This window comes from Acipenser ruthenus, chromosome 8 (assembly GCF_902713425.1).
Source record: "Acipenser ruthenus chromosome 8, fAciRut3.2 maternal haplotype, whole genome shotgun sequence".
NCBI lineage: Eukaryota > Metazoa > Chordata > Actinopteri > Acipenseriformes > Acipenseridae > Acipenser > Acipenser ruthenus.
Window position 1 is genome coordinate 42,732,887 of NC_081196.1, and position 19,886 is coordinate 42,752,772.

Sequence of the window (19,886 nt, forward strand, 5' to 3'; positions counted from 1 at the left end):
TAATATAATATACAATATATCAAACTCACATAGAAGTGGGACAGGCATTTCCAGTTTTGTCTAATACTGCATATTTCAAATAATAAAACAAATCCTGCAGATATTTTGACTTGAAAATTGTAAATTTAGAACTCTCCGAGTCTGACCAAAATCCAATGTATGCTCCTGTGGTCACTGAAACGAGCACATCAACATCAGATTCATCGCTGTCCCATCAAGCATGAAATATGTCTGTGCTGAAGCACATTAAGAACGTTGTTTAAACCATTGTAGATAAAAGTCATTGGTTTAGCTTACAAAGATGATGTGTACATTTTGAGACGGGAGTGAACAGGGATTGCAGTGCACTTCTTTAACAGTCAGAAAATCAGAACCACAAATCAAATGAAATGTAAACATTCTGGCCTGTAATCTTTAAACGATTGTGTTTATTTACACTAAAAAGCTGACTAGGTTTACACATACGAGAGGCGGGACGGGAATACCAATGAAGGGTTCATTGAGGCTTGCAATAGAAAAGTCATCAAGATCAATATTGGATTCATTGTTGCATTTCTAGTGAGCAGACACATACACATATGGACTGGGTGGAGCTGTAGCACATACTGTACTTGCTTTTTGGACAAGTCTGCGGAATATCTTTTGCCACTCATAACTGCTCAGTACTTGAAGAGTGAATTCCTTAATCATTGTCCACAACTCGATTCAACAATGCTGGATTTAGATCTGCAGATATATAGTCACAGAAAGATTTGAACACACCCAGCTTTCTTTACAAGCACACTACCTTTCAAGTGTAAAAACAAGCAAAACAATTTATCTTTTTATACCTGCTGTTATTTTCTTGGAATCATGATTCCTGGAATACCAGGCTAAAGAATTTGAAGTTAGAAAAACAAGATTTTCCAGATAATTTATACTGCATTTGACCTTTTCTGTAAATGTCATCAGTCTCATAAACTACAAAATCCTCTTATCTCAAAAGTAATTTAACCTACGTCATTTATTATAAATCATTATATATTGTTTATTTTTAGGATCTGTATATTTCTACCTTGAGCAGAGACTGAGTTTAATAACTTTTTATGAGGGAAATTATAAACCCAGAGCAAAAGTAATTGCTAAACATTTCTACACATTCACACACATAGGGCCTTATCTTGAAAGCATTTACTCCACACTTTAATTAACGTCTATTTTTTGAAAGAGGTAAAAAGTCTGTTGATTTTACAAAACTGAAGATTTGCTTGGCTCCATTTTTTGTACACTTATATGCTACTCACTAAAATTGACTATTTTCAATTGATCCCTACCTGATTTTGCTATGGAGCACAGTATTCTGAACGTCCATCCCTGAGGGCTCTGTGGCTGACGGTAGCATGGGCAATTTCAAATTAAACATGTTCTGTACACTGAGCAAAAGGGCCAAATAACTGTTATTATTCAATAATTTAGTTATTTTATTTGCAAATGTCATATGAAATATTTTTTAGAAGTTTCCATGTTTTAACAAAACATCCCAGCTTCCCTCTAACCATCCTGTTTTAGTTAACTTTGGAAATAGTGAAATTAAATTAATTCATTTAAAAAGTGCAGTTTGTGATTAACCAATTGAATAGAAAGCCATTGTGGGCAGTGCAAACTGATTTACATTGATAATCATGTTGTACAACTTGCTTCTTATTTGACACCATGATAAAGTAGGTGTAAAATAGTGGAGCTAAATTTACTTCTTTGCTCTTCTTTTCAGATTGAAAACTTCAGAAACAGGTGCACTGAGATAATGAGATACACTGGAGCAAAGGCGCCAGTGATTGCTTTGAGTTCAGAACGGCTTTTGAAAATATGTTTTGGAGCAAAGCTACAAAAAGTGGAGCAGTGCAAAATTAGCTATCAAGCAAAATAATTGAAACGCACTCTCCAGGCATTTGTTTTTCTTATTATGTAACATTCACATGACTTTGTCTCCTTTCAAAAAATAGGAGTTCATTATTGACTGGAGGTAATGCTTTGAGCCTGATTTTTTTTTATGTTTCCCCCAGCTAAAAGAAATTACAGTCAACTCTCTTTATACCACCAGGTAAGGGCCATGGGCAAAAACAGGCAATAAGCGAGGGTGGCTTATACTATAATGAGGGTCCAAAAAAAACAAACAAAAAAACACACACACAGACTTCTATGTTTGCAATAAATGCAAATATTTAATTTTTTAGTTATACTATTATAGTACCTCCAGGCCATTTTAATAAAACATTAATCTTTTTTTTTTTTTAAACTACAGTAACACAACAGTAGGTATTATTATTATTATTATTTATTTCTTAGCAGACGCCCTTATCCAGGGCGACTTACAATTGTTACAAGACATCACATTATTTTTACATACAATTCCCCATTTATACAGTTGGGTTTTTTACTGGAGCAATCTAGGTAAAGTACCTTGCTCAAGGGTACAGCAGCAGTGTCCCCCACTGGGGACTGAACCCACGACCCTCCGGTCAAGAGTCCAGAGCCCTAACCACTACTCCACACTGCTGCCCCTATGTGATGTTGTATCATCTTTTCCCATCTGCATGAAACATACATGGTTACTTTTGGGAACAGTTTATAATTATATAAAAAAACAACAATTCCATAAAAACAAAAACACATACCATTTTTTTTTTTACGGTACTGTCATTTGAACTTTAATGTTTGTGGCACGACTGTAAGGCTGCTGAATACTTTCCCCCATTGAACGATTCCATCTATTTATTTCACAAAGCAATTTAAGCTCAACAGCATTCTTTTTTAAGCAGTTAAAAAAAACTGATGCTTTAGTCAGCCTTCCTTTGTACTTTCTGTTTTGCTTTGGGAGCGGGAGTGTTGATGACATTGGTATGAACGTTCAGTTAACAACGAATTAGGAAAGCGAGTCAAAGGTTAACTGCACAACTTTGTTGTTTTAATTGGCCATGATTATTTCACTGGTGCTACAATGAGGGATCTACAATGCTTACATTTACATTTGCTTGGCTTGGGAAGTTGGTGGGTGGCGGACAGCGGGGTGGTGATATAACGGGTACAAATAGCACTGTTTTTATATTGGTGACATTTGTTCAGAAAGAATAGCTGGCGGTATGCCAGGGTGGTGTTATAAAGGGGGCAGTATAATGTGGGACAACAGTAGTCGAATTGGGCCCTACAAGAGTCGTATTTAGGATCTTGCACTTGCATTTTCACTTACAGCTCGGGATTTTATTTTATTTACTTCATCAGAGTGACCCTTTAGTTAACACTGAATACTTGCTTTTATGTCTTGACAGGCCATGTTTTTCATTCACTTATTGTGAAAAGTCACATAACTTTGGGTGACAAGATGGGATACATATTTTCTATTTGACTAAAAAAAGCTTGCAAGTAAAAAGTGAAATATATTGAATACAACTGGGTTTATGCCTTATTTAGCATACTGTTCTTTGAGATTCAGTGCGACAGTCACGATTTTTTTGAGTCAACCAATTACGCGTCATGTCATATCCATCAACCTACTGATAAGTTATTCAACCAAGCTTTACTTCCCATTCTTTTATAGCATGGGCACATTAAACTAGCTTATGTTCAAGTACCTGAGGATACAAACTGCTTGAGATATACACAATAAGTGATTGTAAGCTGATGTTTCATTCCAGTTCATCTTTTAGAATTTGTCCATTTTTCAAATCAATGGGAGGCCCAATGTAAACCCAGTCCAAGTATTTCTCATATCCCTCTGTTCCTGTTCCTCTCTGCAATGTCATCTCCCTCTAGGTGCTGGCAAGGCCTTATCTCCTCGAGGGCGCTCCTGCCAGGACCAAGAGGAAACCCCCGGGCCAAACCCTAATACACTCCTGACTGACTTCCTTCACAGCCACTGCTCCATCCTACTGACTTGTACTGTACATAAACGTTACTGTGCCTCAAATATTGAATACATATTTGGTAACAATAAGTAATTAAGTACACTGTTTGTCCCAGTAGAGTTCTCAAACCTCTTCACTCCAAGTCATCAGTAGCTTAATTTGTTTTTCAGAAAACGAAAATGCTCCCAGATGTTCTTATAAAATATGTGCATATGAAACAAACATGTTTGATTTCCTTGTTTTATGCAACACTAGACCTTACAATACAAATGCTCAAAACATTTAGCAGGTCAATACAGCAAGAGTTGTCTCACATCCAAAAAAGAAACCAAGACTGCTGGCGCAAATGTGACTTACGGGTACAGTTTTGTTTATTTTATATATACGGCAGAGAACAAAGATTACAATTGAAAACTAGTTCTTTATACACATTTTTGGCAGGTTGAAGGAATTTACATTTCTCAGGTGTCAAGTTATTTGATGTTGTTGAGTTTGAAAAAGAAGATCTGTTTCTCAAATACCTTTCATAACCATGTAACTCGCTGCCTAACATCTAAAGCCATACCCAGATTGTTGAGGGAACAATCATACAAATTCTGTCTACACTGCACAAACCGGATGGGCTGGGATAGTCTGGTACAACTGGGAAAACTGGTTTCATTTCCACTGCAGGGCTGGCCCATGGCTAAAGCAGAGCCCTTAAAATTCTGATGTCACATGTATAGTACTTATTGCTGAAAACTGTTAACACCATAAGTTTAAAAAAACACAAACAGCCTATAATGTATTGATTGATTGTGATTGTGACTGATAAAAACAAGTGATTTTTACTACATACAGTGACATTACCTCATATTGCAGAAGGATTATGGGTAACAAGCCATTGAAAGGAGAGGTTATGTTACCCATTTCTAAAATCCTTATTTTTTGCAGATTCAAAAAATGTATACTATGCCAGGGTATCACATTCTGTGGTGGTGTACTGGGCACATGAAATTGGGGTGGATGATATACACCATGGGCTGCATAATTCGAAGTGGAAAAGTCAAAGCGTAACACCCCCAAAACCAATGAAAACATGCACACATAGACAAAGGCAAATCCAGCAGCTTGAAGGTTTTTAAAATCTTACATCAAACATTATCATTTTAGGAACTAAATGTGATGTAGGTTTAATACGTTATGAAAAAATAGCATTTTCACAATAATAGCTGTCACATGACCAAAAATTCACAAAAACTTGGCACCAATAAAAACTTCCGACTCTGACCCAAAAAAAAGCATACAGTTTGCCTGGGGTATCTGAAAGGGAGCATATGGTCATTTTGGTGTAAAACAGCTGACTCCCAAAATCACAAAATTCTTGTAGAACACAGCGTCACAAGGGCAGCAGAGAAGGGTTAATATGCTTTCTTATTCGTTCAGGAGCTGCTCTTCAGTTCCCATTGCCTGCCATAGACATACCTGTATGTAACATAGGCTAGATCAGCCAAAGTGTCTTTATATAAGTAGCAGCCAGTGCCATCATGTGATCTGCCACTTTGGATCAAAGTAGTGCTTACTCACAGTCAAAGCACCTTAACAAGTAATTGCAAAAAGAACTACACATAATGACTTCAAATTTCATAAAAATTGTATAAATGTGCAATTTGAAGCTGCTTGCTCATTAATATTTATATATATTGGATGTGGATGGGTCTGTTATCTGCACTGCATGGCCCGAGAGGTTATATTGTACAACCTTGGAGGATTTTTATTTTATATTAAAAAGCAAAACGGCATCTAGTTTCTTTTGTTGTAAACAATAACATTGTATATTCATAAGGATTTCTAACCAGAACCATTCTTAGTAAATAAATATTGAGGAATAACAAACAAACCATTTGAACAGCTTTTAAAAAATGAAGTAGATCGTGGACGCAAGATGTGAGTCTTCAGATAATTGCTAAGGAATAAATGCATTTTGCTAAGAAAGTAGATTGTTATAGAACCATGCTTGAATTAGCTAAAAGTGAATTTAGGTGGATATAAGTCTTTTGGTCCCTGGGCAGAAGAAATGTTTGTGCACACCCTTTCCTGGTGAATGAACATGCCACTTTCTGCTTAGTGCTGCAGGGTTGTACATTCACCAGAGTAATATTTTGAAAGCTCTAGTCTGAGAGAGGCATGTTGCTTCCAGAGCACAAGTTACAACATAAAGTCAGTTGGTATGGAACGCATACCAAGAGTGTATGCATGCCAAGGAGAATGAAAATGGGCTGATTCTTTTCACATACGGAATGCCAAACATTAAGGTAGGAGTAAATTAGGTCCACATTTCTGCACAGCAATATCAACACAGAGAGTCCAGTGCTAAGAAGAATGGAAGGCAATCCACCTGCAAGGTATTAAAATATTGAGTTACTAAGTTAATGATAGACAAGGTTTTGGCACAACATGTTGAACGGAAGTGTGTGCCCCTGTACTCATAGTGACTTTGAATAATTCAGCTAAATATTTCTCTTGTTCCACCAAAAAAAAAATGTATCCGCCATTTAAACACCAGAAGAAATAGTATCTCCAGGCACTTTAAGACAGTGAGCGACATATTTTTCTTCACATGGTAACTGCTGCTGTTATATTTTAGTTAGCACAACAATATTACATCATTGCCATTTGTGGGAAACACGCCTATGTGAGGAGTGACAAACAGCTGAATGTTTGTATTAATCATACGTGACACACTGGAAACATTAACTCACCACATGGAGAGAAGCAGCTGAAAGTTCATGAACTTACATTAAACACTGTTAGAGGTCTGATGTAATTCCATTTGCTAAATTCTAAAGAGATGTATGGAATTATTAAATTGATGGAATGCCATTAGTATTCCCTCCATAATATATCACGAGTGATAATGGTGGTGGTTTGCTTTTAAATGAAGCTGCCGACCATGGAGCATCATGATATAGGAACATGTATACCACAAGAATATTTTAGCACGTATCTACGTATGTACACAACTATTACAAGGATATATATATATATATATATAGATATATATATATATATATATATATATATATATAGAAATAGCAGACAGAGATCCGGTATTATTGAAAAAACAAATAAAATGAACACAGGAACAAAACAAAAGTTCCAAACAAAACACATCTTAAACAAACACCACACCCAAGCTACAGTCAGCTCGATACCATCTCTCTTTTATTGTTCCTCTGTTCAGCCTAGGCAACACCTTCACTGAACCATCTCTTCTCCTAAACAAAGCCTGGTTCCTCTTATATAGCATGTGGCTGGGCGTAATTAATCACCAATTATTCAATTAAGCACCAGCCACATTCTGCACCTGGATTTGGCAGAGATGGGATTTTAACTCCATCCCTGCCAAACTTAAATTCAAAGCATGCTGAACTTTAAACACAACTAAAAATACAAAACATTTACACGTGCAGGGCCTCTGCCCTGTCTACACACACACACACACACACACACACACACACACAGTTGCAGACAAAATTATTGGCACCTGTGGCAGGGCGGATGCCCCTGCATGTAACTAAGTTCTGTTGTAGGATTTAAGTTTGGCAGGGATGGGGTTAATATCCCATCCCTGCAGAAATAAGTGTGGAATGTGGCCATTCCCAAATTGGTTCATTGATTGCCAATTTGGGGATGGCTACCTGTATAAAAGAGGAGCCAGATCCTTGGTTAGCAGGTTAGTTTAAGGCAGGGGCAGCAGTGTGGAGTAGTGGTTAGGACGCTGGACTCTTGACCGGAGGGTCGTGGGTTCAATCCCTGGTGGGGACACTGCTGTTGTATCCTTGAGCAAGGTACTTTACCTAAGATTGCTCCAGTAAAAACCCAACTGTATAAATGGGTAATTGTATGTATAAATAATGTGGTATCTTGTAACAATTGTAAGTCTCCCTGGATAAGGGCGTCAGCTAAGAAATAAATAATAATTATAATAATAATAATAAAGGGGTGGGGAATCCTGGTCCTGGAGGGCCGGTGTCCCCCCCAGGCTTTTGTTCCAACTGTGGCCTAAATTATTTAATTGGACCAATTATTACCAATTATTGGTCTAATTAAGTAGTTTAGGGCATAGTTGGAACAAAAACCAGGAGGGACACCGGCCCTCCAGGATCATGGGTTCCCCACCCCTGGTTTAAGGAATGGAATGGAATGGAATGGGAGCAGCAGGTTGTGCTCCCTGCGCAACACTGTGACAGCTCTTCATTTGCATTTTGATTTGTTTGTTTTTTGAATTAATAGAAGTGTGCATTCGTGCTAAACTGCAGTATCCTGCCTCTGTGTCTGCTTTCCTGCTGCTGACCAGCCTTGACTGTAACACTACCCTACCACAGCACCCGACACTTATATATGATAATTCATGAAACATGTTAAATACAAGCATTTAGGGGGGCATTATACACTAATTAATATGACAAAGACCAAAATACAACATTTCTGGTAGTTTAACAAACAATCTTTACAAAAAAAACAAAAGCACCAGCAATTTCAAATATTTGTTCATGACAAAGTTATTGACACCTTAACATTAAAAGTCTGTAAAAAATGTATAGAACTAATTAAAAAAAACTATATTATTTGATTCAAAAGTATTACACAGTAACTAAGCTGCATTATAGTCAATAGCCAAAAAAAGAGGTAATTATTCCATGAATAATTGAAACATCTGTTGAAGAAGTACATTTTGGCAACACAGCAAACGATGGTCAACAAAGGAAATGGCTACAGACACTATCAAAGAACCATGGAATACCAAAATTTACAATTACAGCAATAATTATCAAGAACTGCCACAGAACAAATTCAACTAAAACGCTTGAAAGAAGTGGACATCCAAAGAAATTTACGGGTACAACAGGTAGGAGAATCATCGAGCAGCTAAAAAAATCCAAGATTAAAAGCCAAGGACTTAAATAAAGATTTAGAAGCATCATACATAATAGTGCATGAAAGAGCTGTAGAAAGGCACTTGAACATAGACGAGTGGTATGCAGTTTCATGAAACAAACTGTCTTAAATAAGCCAAGAAATATGAACATGAATCTGAAGCATTCTTCAATTTAATGATCTGGTCCAATGAGTCTAAAAATGGACCATAGTATGTTTGGAGAAAAAAGGGGAAAGCCTTCAATGAAGAAAACCTTGTACCTACAGTTAACATGGAGGTGGTTCGATCATGACATGGGGGTGTTTTAGCAGTTCAGGGACTGGAGACATTCATGTGATTGAAGATCGAATGAATGCAGCCATCTATCAAAACATTCTACAAAGTACGATACAATCTGCTCATAGGCAAATTTCACCAACAAGATGTAACATACTGGTTAAAAATTATCTTAAACATGGGGGCTCCCAAGTGGAGTGCAGGATGCGCCCTATAGCCTGGAGGTCGCTGGTTCAAGTCCAGGCTATTCTATTGCTGACCGTAGATGGGAGCTTCCAGGGGGTGGCGCACAATTGGCCGAGCACAGCCCGAGGGGGAGGGCTTAGGTTGGCCAGGGTTTCCTCGGCCCACCGCGCACCAGCGACCCCTGTAGTCTGGTTGGGCGCCTGCAGGCTTGCCTGTAAGCTGCCCAGAGCTGCATTGTCCTCCAACGCTGTAGCTCTGAGGTGGCTGCACAGTGAGTCTGCAGTCTGAAAAGAAAAGCAGTTGGCTGATAGCACATGCTTCGGAGGACACAGTGTACTCGTCTTCGCCGCTTCCGGGATAGCGCGGGGGTGGTAGCAGTGAGCTGAGCCTAAAAATAATTGGATATGCCAAATTGGGAGAAAATAATAAAATAATTGGTGATTACTAAATTTATTTAAAAAGAAACCCATGTTAGGCATACCTAAATCATGGCACTCATCTCCTTCTGGAAACCTGTTATGGATTCTCATATGAGCACTGGTTAAGACATCCACTTGCAGTGTGTGGTTCGCACCCAGCTAACGTCTTGTTACACAGTTCTAGAGTCGCATACAAAAAAATATATGGTGTGTGTTGTTTTTTTATGGGATGCACTTTTAGTCGAAAAACCACTTGTGAACTGATAAAATAACCTGTACTTCAACATGTTTAAAAATTAGAGAAATCAATACATAAGTTTAAAAGCACTTGTCTGGATTGTAGAAATCAAACCGTTTATTATTTAATATAGTTATTAACCCTATACAGCTTCAGATATATATGTGTCCTGTATGTGTGCATTCGCTGGGAAAGCTGTTGAGCTTGCAAGTAAAAGGTTCTCAGTTAAAGCTTTGCAACAGATGACCAGAGGGAGTATTCTGGGAGAGATTAGAAAGGCTGTTGGCTAGGAGTTCCATAAACAACTATGAGTAAAATCAGATTGGCAACAAGACACTTTCACAGTGACATGGCCATACACACCAGAAGCAACGGAGGCGATGCGGCAGGTTTGAAAACTGCCAGATCTATAGAACTGTTAAAAATTGCTTTTGACAAAACTATCTAGACTGGTACATATTCGTCAACATGATGTAGTAATTATGAGTGTCTTCTCTGATGGTAGTTCAACACATATGTCAATAAATCATACCTACCAGGCTTATCCAGTTCCTTTGAAATTGACTCACATATATTGTCATTCAAATCTGTATCTTTATAATTGTGATGCCCTTTGTCTTAAAGCTCTGGTTATTTTTTCAATGGCAAGTATTATTGTTTCCTCCATCATTCAGGATGCTGCTTCACCCTGCTGGACCTGCGTTGAAGCTGTTCTCTGATTGCTCAATACCCAAGTTGGCACGCATCAAATCGCAAAAAAAACGGATTCAATCCTATTTATTTCACGTCACTCCAGTGCCACTCCGATGCCACCCTGGTGCAGGTACCACTGTGGTGTTAAAGACACTTATCAAAAGTATAGGTTCTATTCTTTTTGTCGCATCGCTGCAGTTTCGCTTTTCGCATCGCGTTTGGTGTGTAGCAGCCAGGGCCGGCCTTAGTCTGTGGGGCCCTAGGCGGTGACGACCCCCACCCCCCCCCCAAAAAAAATCCCAATTTAGCCCCCCCCCCCCCACACACACACACATTATATCAATAAAACGGTAGGCTACTGCTCACCATCAGTAATCAAGTAGGCAAGGCATACTGCATGTGTGCTGTCACTTAAGCGAAATAAAAACTGTTTGCAAACGTTATGCTTTTTATATAAATCTAAAATTATATTTGACCGACCTACTTATCAAATCCATGTGTAACATTTCACATTTGGATACTGCATTCAGCTGCAGTTTTGAGTGCTCTTTAATTTTTGCTGTTTAAATTACACTAAAACAATATGCCCAACAAAACATCATGACGTTTTTATCTGAATATTCTAGCCAAGAAGCTTTATTTTATACCACGCTGCATTTACGTGTACTTCCAAACATGTCATTTGTCGCAGATACCTATAATTCAGACCATTGGTGTGGTGATCCGTCTTACTTTAATACACACAATCTCGATTTCATTATTGATTAATAGTAGCCTACTCACTTTAAGAAAAGCCTCCAGTAACTTTAAAAGACGATGCTGCACTGTCCTGCGTCGTGTCTTGGTTTTCTTCGGTGGAATGTAAAGAGGGACAGGTATTGATTAGCCTGTCAGACAGCTAACCCTTAGATGTTGCATTTTTAAAAATACATTTCTTATGATCGAGTACACTCACATGAGGAAATACGTCCACTTTGTTAGTCAAAGTGCAAATGTGGTAACGCTACACTGGTAAGCAGAAATAAATATTTTGGAGATGATTCTTGTGAAGAGTCGGATTCAGTTGCTTCCCGAAGCAGGTTTTTTTTATGCCGGTTTGTCTAGATACGGCAGCAGAGCTCCTTGTTGCCGCTTGACTTGAATGTCTTTATATTTTTTATTTTCCTTTTACAATGGCCCGACTTGTACTTGCGAGGGGCCGACATGATACTGGCGAAACTGTTTCGACTCTGAAGACGTCATCATACAATTTGTGACGCGCGCGGGGCCCCCTCAGGTGTGGGGCCATAGGCCGCCGCCCCTGGTAGCAGCCTTAAAACTTATTTTTTTGTTAGCTCAGAATGGCCCATAGCAATATTTTCTCTACTAAAGACCATAGCAACATCCTTCAGTTAGTTCCCCACAATGCGAGACTAAAAGTAAGAGTGAGACTAATTTGATTATTAGACCTACCTTCAATATCTATGCAAGCTTCCCAGTAATGATTAAAAAAAAAAACAAAAAAAAAAAACCTTAGACTCATTGCAACTTGTTAGCAGCAGCAATTAACCACTAGTCCATTACAACACTGCAGCTTGCACAGGTCTGGAAGGTAAATGTGTTTGCAGTATTTAGATAAACATTGAAAAACAGAAATATATTTTTGCTAATGAAAAGATTTATAATATGTGTATCTGGGCTGGGCTGGTGTTACTGCTAAAAACTTAAGTTGGTGCTTAATGCAAGTTTCAAGATTCTAAAGTGCTGTTAGCTGCAGGTCATGAACTAACCATTTTAATAGGAACCCTCATTGACTGGGACAATCCATGAGGTTCATAATAGTAATAAGTTGTGCATGAAGTTTCCTTTTTAACACTTGTATGGTACACTCCAAAGGTGTAATGCAGTCCAAATTCTAGTTTGAAAATGATTTTCCATTGCATTGCTGTTGTTATTGCATGGAATTAAATTATTTTGAATACTATTTTATGTAGAATAAGAAAACTTTGAAGGGGCTGCTTCTGCTTTACCGGTCAATAAAACAAAAACAGGCAAAGAACAACATAACATGTGGAACAATAAAATACATAAGAAAAAAATACTTAGTTAGCACAACTTTATTCTTTCTTAAACTTAAGTCTGACCTGAAGTGACACAACAGAGAATGGGGAAGTAGTCTGTCTAATGTTGAGCATGAAATGTATTAAGTCTTCTCAGCGATGACCCTTAAAAAGCAACTTAGTACAGATGTTAAATTACACCTAATATAAAGTGTGACTACACCAGACACAATACTTAATGTTGCTGTATTGCTGTACATAGCGCCCCCAGACTAGATGGGGTCGGTGTTGAGAGCGGATGTTGTGGATAAAGACATTTGGCAGTCACCCGATATGAGACGACAATAAATGTCAAAAACTGATTTATGAACAAGGACAAAAATATCAAAACAAACCATATACTATGTATCTTGTAATGCATTTATAATGAAATATTTAGTACAAATAAAAAACCTATTCTGGGGAAATTTGAAGCTGTTAAGGGATTCATTTGAATTAGAGCGAGGAAAACAGTTTGCTACCAGAGGATGTGTTTGTTTGTTATTATTTAGACTATTTAAAAATACTGTAATTAACATGGCAGGAAAGGTAACACACAACTTAAAGTTATACATTTGTTATTGTTAACATCAACAGTTTGCGTTTTGTGATTTATATCCTAAACAAAGTAGGCATTATTGTACTATGTTACAGAACCTTGCTACAGGGCGTGCCTCAGTCTTATCCGCGTGGTTTTTATGTTTGTGTGATCCTTCTCATTTATACCGTCTCGTGCAGACTCACCATGTGGAAGGAAGCAAGTCTCGCCAGCCGCCCGTCCGTACCGGTCCCTCCTCTAGAGCAAGCTAATTGGGCCTCTGAGCTGCGTCTGTTTCCTAATTGGGGGGATTTTTCTGTCGGTCAGAAATTAACTATGCCAGTTTCTTCCTTGTCTGGATGTAAAGCAGTTTGAAATTGTAACTGAAGTGAACGGGAATCAGGGTTGGGTTTCATTACGGGAAAGGGAGAAGCAAGTACATTATGTTAAAAGAATAAATCGTGACGGGACACAGTTTGAATCAAGGACACATATCAACACTGCAAAAACACGCCTGGAAAATGTTCAACGCATGGATCAAATGAGGAAGTTTCGGTAGCTTGTTTAGGGCACGGGAAGAAACTACTGCTGGTACCAGTTTCACTGTCGTATTGTAGTTACATTGTAAATTCTGAAAAAAAGTCAGGTGAAATAAATGTGCATTTTGCAGGTGCAACACTGCAAAAGAATGAGAGGGATGGCGCTAACCGAAACAAAGGAGCTATGAAAAAAACTGAACAACATTGAATGAATGAATATGAAATTGAAAAGCGGTTGGTGCATAAGAAAATAAACTTTTCAGGAAAAAAGGGCCAAATGCATGGCAATTTAGGAGAAGCTGCACATTAAATCTCTCGACCCAAACGAACGATGGCAACAGCAAAGCCTAAGACATACTCTGTTGTGAATAGTGCTGGTCATAGTCCTAGCTGTGAAGGTGGCACGATGAAAGAGGATGCCAACAATGCAGCTGCACAAACCGCAACAGCTTTAACAGCATCACTGACACTGGAGCAGAGAAGTTACAAACTGGACGATTTTGACACTGTGTCTACTGTTGGTGAGTTGTACTTTTTCTTGTTTGTACAAATTAAAACATCAGTGTTTAACAGACAGTAAGTAATCAATGCATATTATTTTAATGCCAGATATTTTTGACTTAACATGTAAATTGCAAGAAATATACTACAATATGGAATAAAAACAAATATGTAGTATAAATGTTGTAATATATATATATATATATATATATATATATATATATATATATATATATATATATATATATATATTCAAGTTTAAGGTACTGAACTGGTTTATCGTTATTCAGCATATATATTAAAAGAGAGTTTCATAGCTGACCATTTCACTTGTATGTGTATGAAATTTGCACAGCAGTTTAACTTAATTAAGAATCTACTCTAGTATTTGTCTTATTAATCTGGAAATAGAGCAAAACATCAGAAGCTGTCAAGAACACACATGCTTGACTTTGTTTAGACCTCTGGCTTTGCCTTTGTTTGTTGCTTGCCCTTGGTAGGCCATTTTGAGTAGTTTAAATATTGCAACCAGCTCTTACTTATTCCAGCATAATTAAGGATAATCAATAACCCAGACAATTTTCTCAGCCAGCCATTGGATTATTGTAATGTAAATGTGTACTGCTTGAGTACTTGAATATGTTTTATTCAAAATATGTTTTTATCCAATGCATTCTTATAAGCATAGTCCTGCTTCTCTTAAAGGAAAGAATGGTACCCAAGACAGGTAAAATGTACCAGAATGCATTGGGCTGTCAGTTGAAAAGTCTGAACTGTTCCAAACTGTCCAGCTGAACATGGAACCATATGGTCACCTTATCCTGGAGAGACCATTGGAGGAGCAGTTCTCTATAATTTATGGCACTCAATACAGGTTTACATTCTGTTAAAGACTACCAGTCACAATACTGCAGGCTTTTGAATTCAGGAAGTAAAACACCTATAAGGTACATTACTGTCTTGCATAAGAATACATATTGACCCAGAATAACTCTTACATTGTTTTGTACCAAACGCTATTTACAGTAAGAAGATTGATAACCTGTCACACCAAAATCAATTGAAATGTACTTTAGAAACAACAGTTGTGGCCAGTGACTTTGGGGTGGTTCAACACTTTCAAGTATGTACATTATTATTTGGTGTTGTAATAAACAGGAGAAAGAAACACATCTTGTGAAACCAGTTAATACTGTCTCAAACCAAAGTAAACAGTGTTTCCCATAGAATAAATTAGTTATGGTTTGTCAGAATTCCAGTGTTGAGTCTGACCTAAACACCAGAAGATAGGGATTGTGTGCAGATGGTTTAGTGGTAATGTATTGTGACTAATTTGATTCCACTTCTGGTTAAATGTATTAAACATCAAAAATGGCCGCATCGCTTCACATCTCATAGAAATTAAAGCCAAGTCTAATGTCCCATTTACACAGACAAGTTATGACGGCTCAGAACAGGCACTGATGTGGTATTTTGGTCTGTGTGAATTTCCTCGGTCACAGAGCTGTTATATTTTATGCCGTCTCTGAACAGTCTTCGAATCCCTGGCTAGCGGACGTACCTTCTGATACAGCCCTATTAATAATTAAACATTTAACTTAAATATAATGTTCATAGTTAAAATAAGTACATTAATAAATATTACCACGATTTATTGTTAATTTAATTAAAGCCAAGATTTTCAATAAGACACTTGTTGCTGCAATAGTAGCTAAAGCACTGAAGATACTTCAAACCTCTCATCATGTTTATAAACATCACTTGGCTCATTGCTGGCATTAAAATAAGCAGGAAAACCTAAGAAATATATTACAACAGTTCAGAAAACAAACATGTCCAGCACTGTTGTGAGTTATATTTACAGTCTTCCACTAACACAGTAGTTCAGTCTACACATGGAGGTGTTTTGAAAATACGTGTTTATCTTACTGCTGGTATTACAATAACAATTCAAAATATGAAACGGTTCAGTAACAGTCCAGCAATGTCATGCGAGAGTAATCCTATGTACATTACTCCACAAATGAAGTTTAGTGTTTTACTGGCATTATAATAATAACCAGGATAAAATATGAAACCCTGATAAAGGTATGTTGACTGACTCGTTTCTCTAAACAGGTTCACTGCTGTCTATCACCTGATTGTAATTTAAATAGCGCTCCTTTTAATGTAAACAAATAATTAATTTAACAAATTGTATCTTTGCTAATTCTGCCTTGTTATTTGCAAGATTGAACAAGACGTGCATATCCAGACAGAATGTTTATGAAACACACGTTGTGTAGTGTAGTAACTACAACCTTTACACCAGTGGTCGGCAAATGGAAGGGCTATATCAAGGCCTGAGCGAGAGCGGAACTTCATTTTAATATTACCGCAAGGGGGCTATCATGATTCCCTGTATGACCTTCATTTCTTGCAGTAAGCCGAAAATTAAGTTGCAATATCGATTCCAAAGTACAGATGAAACTGTTTTATATCATACCCCGTTTATTATCACGATGTTTCAAAAACCACTCGCCATGCACCATAGGTCTTTTGAAAAGTGACCTGTCTTACCATTTCACAAACCTGCTTATTGTCACGTTTTGTGCAGCCTGTCAAATGCTGCGTGGCCGGGCTTTACCAAGTAACCACAGTATATAATTAATTTCCAACGCAACTAACAACCAATAATCATCTTGGCTGATAAACTGACATTTTGTGCAGTCTGTCAAATGCTGCGTGGGTTGTCTTAACGGGATACAGTTCAGTTACAAAACACCAACCTCAAAAGGCACTTTCCTACATACAGGAACGCAGAATAACATAAAACAGAATTCAAAAGTAGCATACATTTTCATTTCAAATGCTTCATTGCATTATAACAAATTTAATGAGAAAAATTGCATTGTCCTTCTGCGATCAGCTTTAGAACATCAGCTGTGGTAGACGTGACGTAGGGCTACTAATTTTCCAAGATCATGGAATCACGGACGGAATCGCGGAATTAAGCATTGGGAACGGAATTGGCGTTTTGGGAATGGAATTCTGCTTTGCAACTGCACCTTTTTTTTAAAAAAAAAAAACTGTGCAAACTGTCTTTTACCGCTGTTATTCTCCTATAAAACATAATGGATTGCTTTGAAAACTACACTATCCAGAAGCCCAGCGATGACGCTTGTATAAAACGTTTTTGTATGTTTATTTAGATCATTGGATAACGAGTAAACAGGTGGTTTTGTGGGTGTTACGCTGATGGATTGTCTGTCTCTGCTGCGGTGCTGCCTGTGTGCTGTGTGATTTGAGTTGTTTAAAAAAGCAACTAGCTGTTTTGTGAGTTCTATTTCGTGGAATAAATATTGGAGTTGTATATACAGAAAAGTGAAAAGTACCTGAAAAAACCGATCGTCAACCCCCTGATTTAAAAAAACCTGATTGAATTTATGTATTAATTTAGTTATTATTGCAAATCCATTACCCCTTCACCCAATCAACACAAGGAAACTACACAGTGGTTGAGGTGAAACCTTTGTAGTGATGGCTTTCTGCATGAGGTATTAATTATGTTATTAATTATAAGTTTTACTAATTCAGTTGCTTTAATATGCTTTTATATTAAGTTTCTATACAGTATTGTGTAAGTTTCAAGTTCTTTCATTTCTCATCGGCAAAACCAGCTACGTGCAGTTTGGCATAGCCTAACACGACTGAAAGTCACAGATACGTGTCGGAGCTAAACGCCAAAAGGCAGGATATCAGCAGGGGGGATGGGGGGAGGGGTACTGAAAGACAAGAGGGGTGCACCCTGCTAGGTACAACGTGGTATTCAACCCCCCTTTTTCCCCCGCAGAGGGAATGTGCAATGATAGAGTGGAAACCCCTATCATTGGACAGAAATAAGACAAATGGGAGCGGAGTCAACAATTGCTTACAAAGGTATAAATGCCAAACATTGTAAAGTTTTGTCAGTCTTTTCATCTCTTTCGAATTGACTCCATGGATATCCGTGCTTTCTGAGCTGTACTGCAGCCTTGTCTAAAGTCTAAAGTTTAAATCTCGTGCTTATATGATTGTATTTGAGGTATACCTTTCTTGTACCTAAAGTGTTTTTTAATCAAAAACCATTTGTCAGCTTAATTTCTTCACTACACCTTACTTTAGTTTTATAACTTATTATTGCTAATTTATCATTAACTCCTTAATAATACTACGTACTCAGAGTGATTTTTTTTGTTTTTATTTTTACTTGTGTTGCTATAACATGGCTCTCTCTACTCTAGCTAGGAAGAACAGAAAACGTGATGGCGATGGATCAATAAATACGTATTTAATTTTACCAACTGTACCAAACGCAAAGCCAATGTGTTTATTGTGTAATTAATGTGTGCCAGTAGATAAGGAATACAATGTGAAAGACATTTTGAAACCAAACTGAACTTTTGGAAATGCGTATTCAGAGGGCTGAGCAGTTAGAAGCAGTAGATGCGCTTGACCTTCAGATGTTATCTTGGAGTAAAGACCCCTAAATTCCTTTCTTGCATCTCCTTGGTGTTCAATGAAAAACATAACCATTTTTGATACAAACGATACAGTAGGTGCTTGTGAAAGGGTAGCATCACAGCCATGGCTGGTTACCGACAGGAAGTAGACCCAGAGATGAAAAACTGTCGTTTAACCGCGGATGCACACTTTTATTCACAAAACAGTAACAAAAACAAACACAAGGTTTAAAAAAACAAAACAAAACACACAAATAAAAAAAAAAAACTCAAACTTTCTCCCACTGTTTAGGCTGGTCATTTACCTTCACTGAGCCCAAACCTCCCTTTTAAAGCATGTGGCTGGGGCTTGGATGGCCAGCAATGATTGAATCAAGTGTCAATCACATTCCCCACATGGATTCTGGCAGGGATGGAATTATAACCACCCCTGCCAAACTTAATCCAAATAATAAATCTTTTATTTACACCTAACATAAAATTTACATGGACAGGGCTTCCGCCCTGCCACAGTGCTGTAATTGCAGGTTTATTATTATTATTATTATTATTATTATTATTATTATTATTATTATTATTTAGAAATTATCAAGGGATAAAGGTAAAACTTTAAAGAAACAAAAACATGTGAGGTACTACGGTATACTGGGTGGTTTCACAGACACTAATTAACACTAATCTTGGACTGCCAAATTTTACCTTAGGTAAGGTAGTCCAAGAATAGTAATGGTCTGAGATTTGGTTTAATTGTACATCTCAGCATGGCTTTGAGTGCTCATAGTCTGGTGGGTGGAGTAAGAAATAATGACTCTTCCCAAAGTAAATTAGATTACATGCCATGCAACTTCTTAAAAGCTGGACCTTAAGCCTTGTGTGGAAAGCCAATTTAATGCATCTTTTGTAGGCTCATAAGATTTACTGCCCATTACAAATCAGTTAAATGCTTATCTGTAATGTTTTATTCTGTTAATTGTAAGATGATAAGGAAATAAACGTGTTCTGTAGCTTGTTTCTAAGTTGTTTAAATCAATAATTGCAAGATATATTTTGTTCAGCTCTAATGTACATTATAAATTATTATTTGATATTTATTTCTTAGCAGACACCCTTATCCAGGGTGACTTACAGTTGTTAC

The 19,886-nt window shown here is 37.4% G+C and overlaps 1 protein-coding gene across 3 annotated transcripts in view; it reads left to right on the forward strand.

Moving 5' to 3' along the window:
* The first annotated feature begins 13,450 nt into the window (after positions 1-13,450).
* Positions 13,451-19,886, forward strand: part of LOC117406624 (cAMP-dependent protein kinase catalytic subunit PRKX) — a 56,829-nt gene continuing 50,393 nt past the window's right edge. For 2 of the 3 annotated variants that reach the window (XM_059029019.1, XM_059029020.1), the window contains exon 1: positions 13,451-14,290. In XM_059029019.1, the coding sequence (XP_058885002.1) occupies positions 14,101-14,290 (190 nt within the window). In that variant the 5' untranslated portion in view covers positions 13,451-14,100. The remainder of the gene's footprint in view (positions 14,291-19,886) is intronic. The other variant, XM_034010787.3, reaches the window with a different exon arrangement.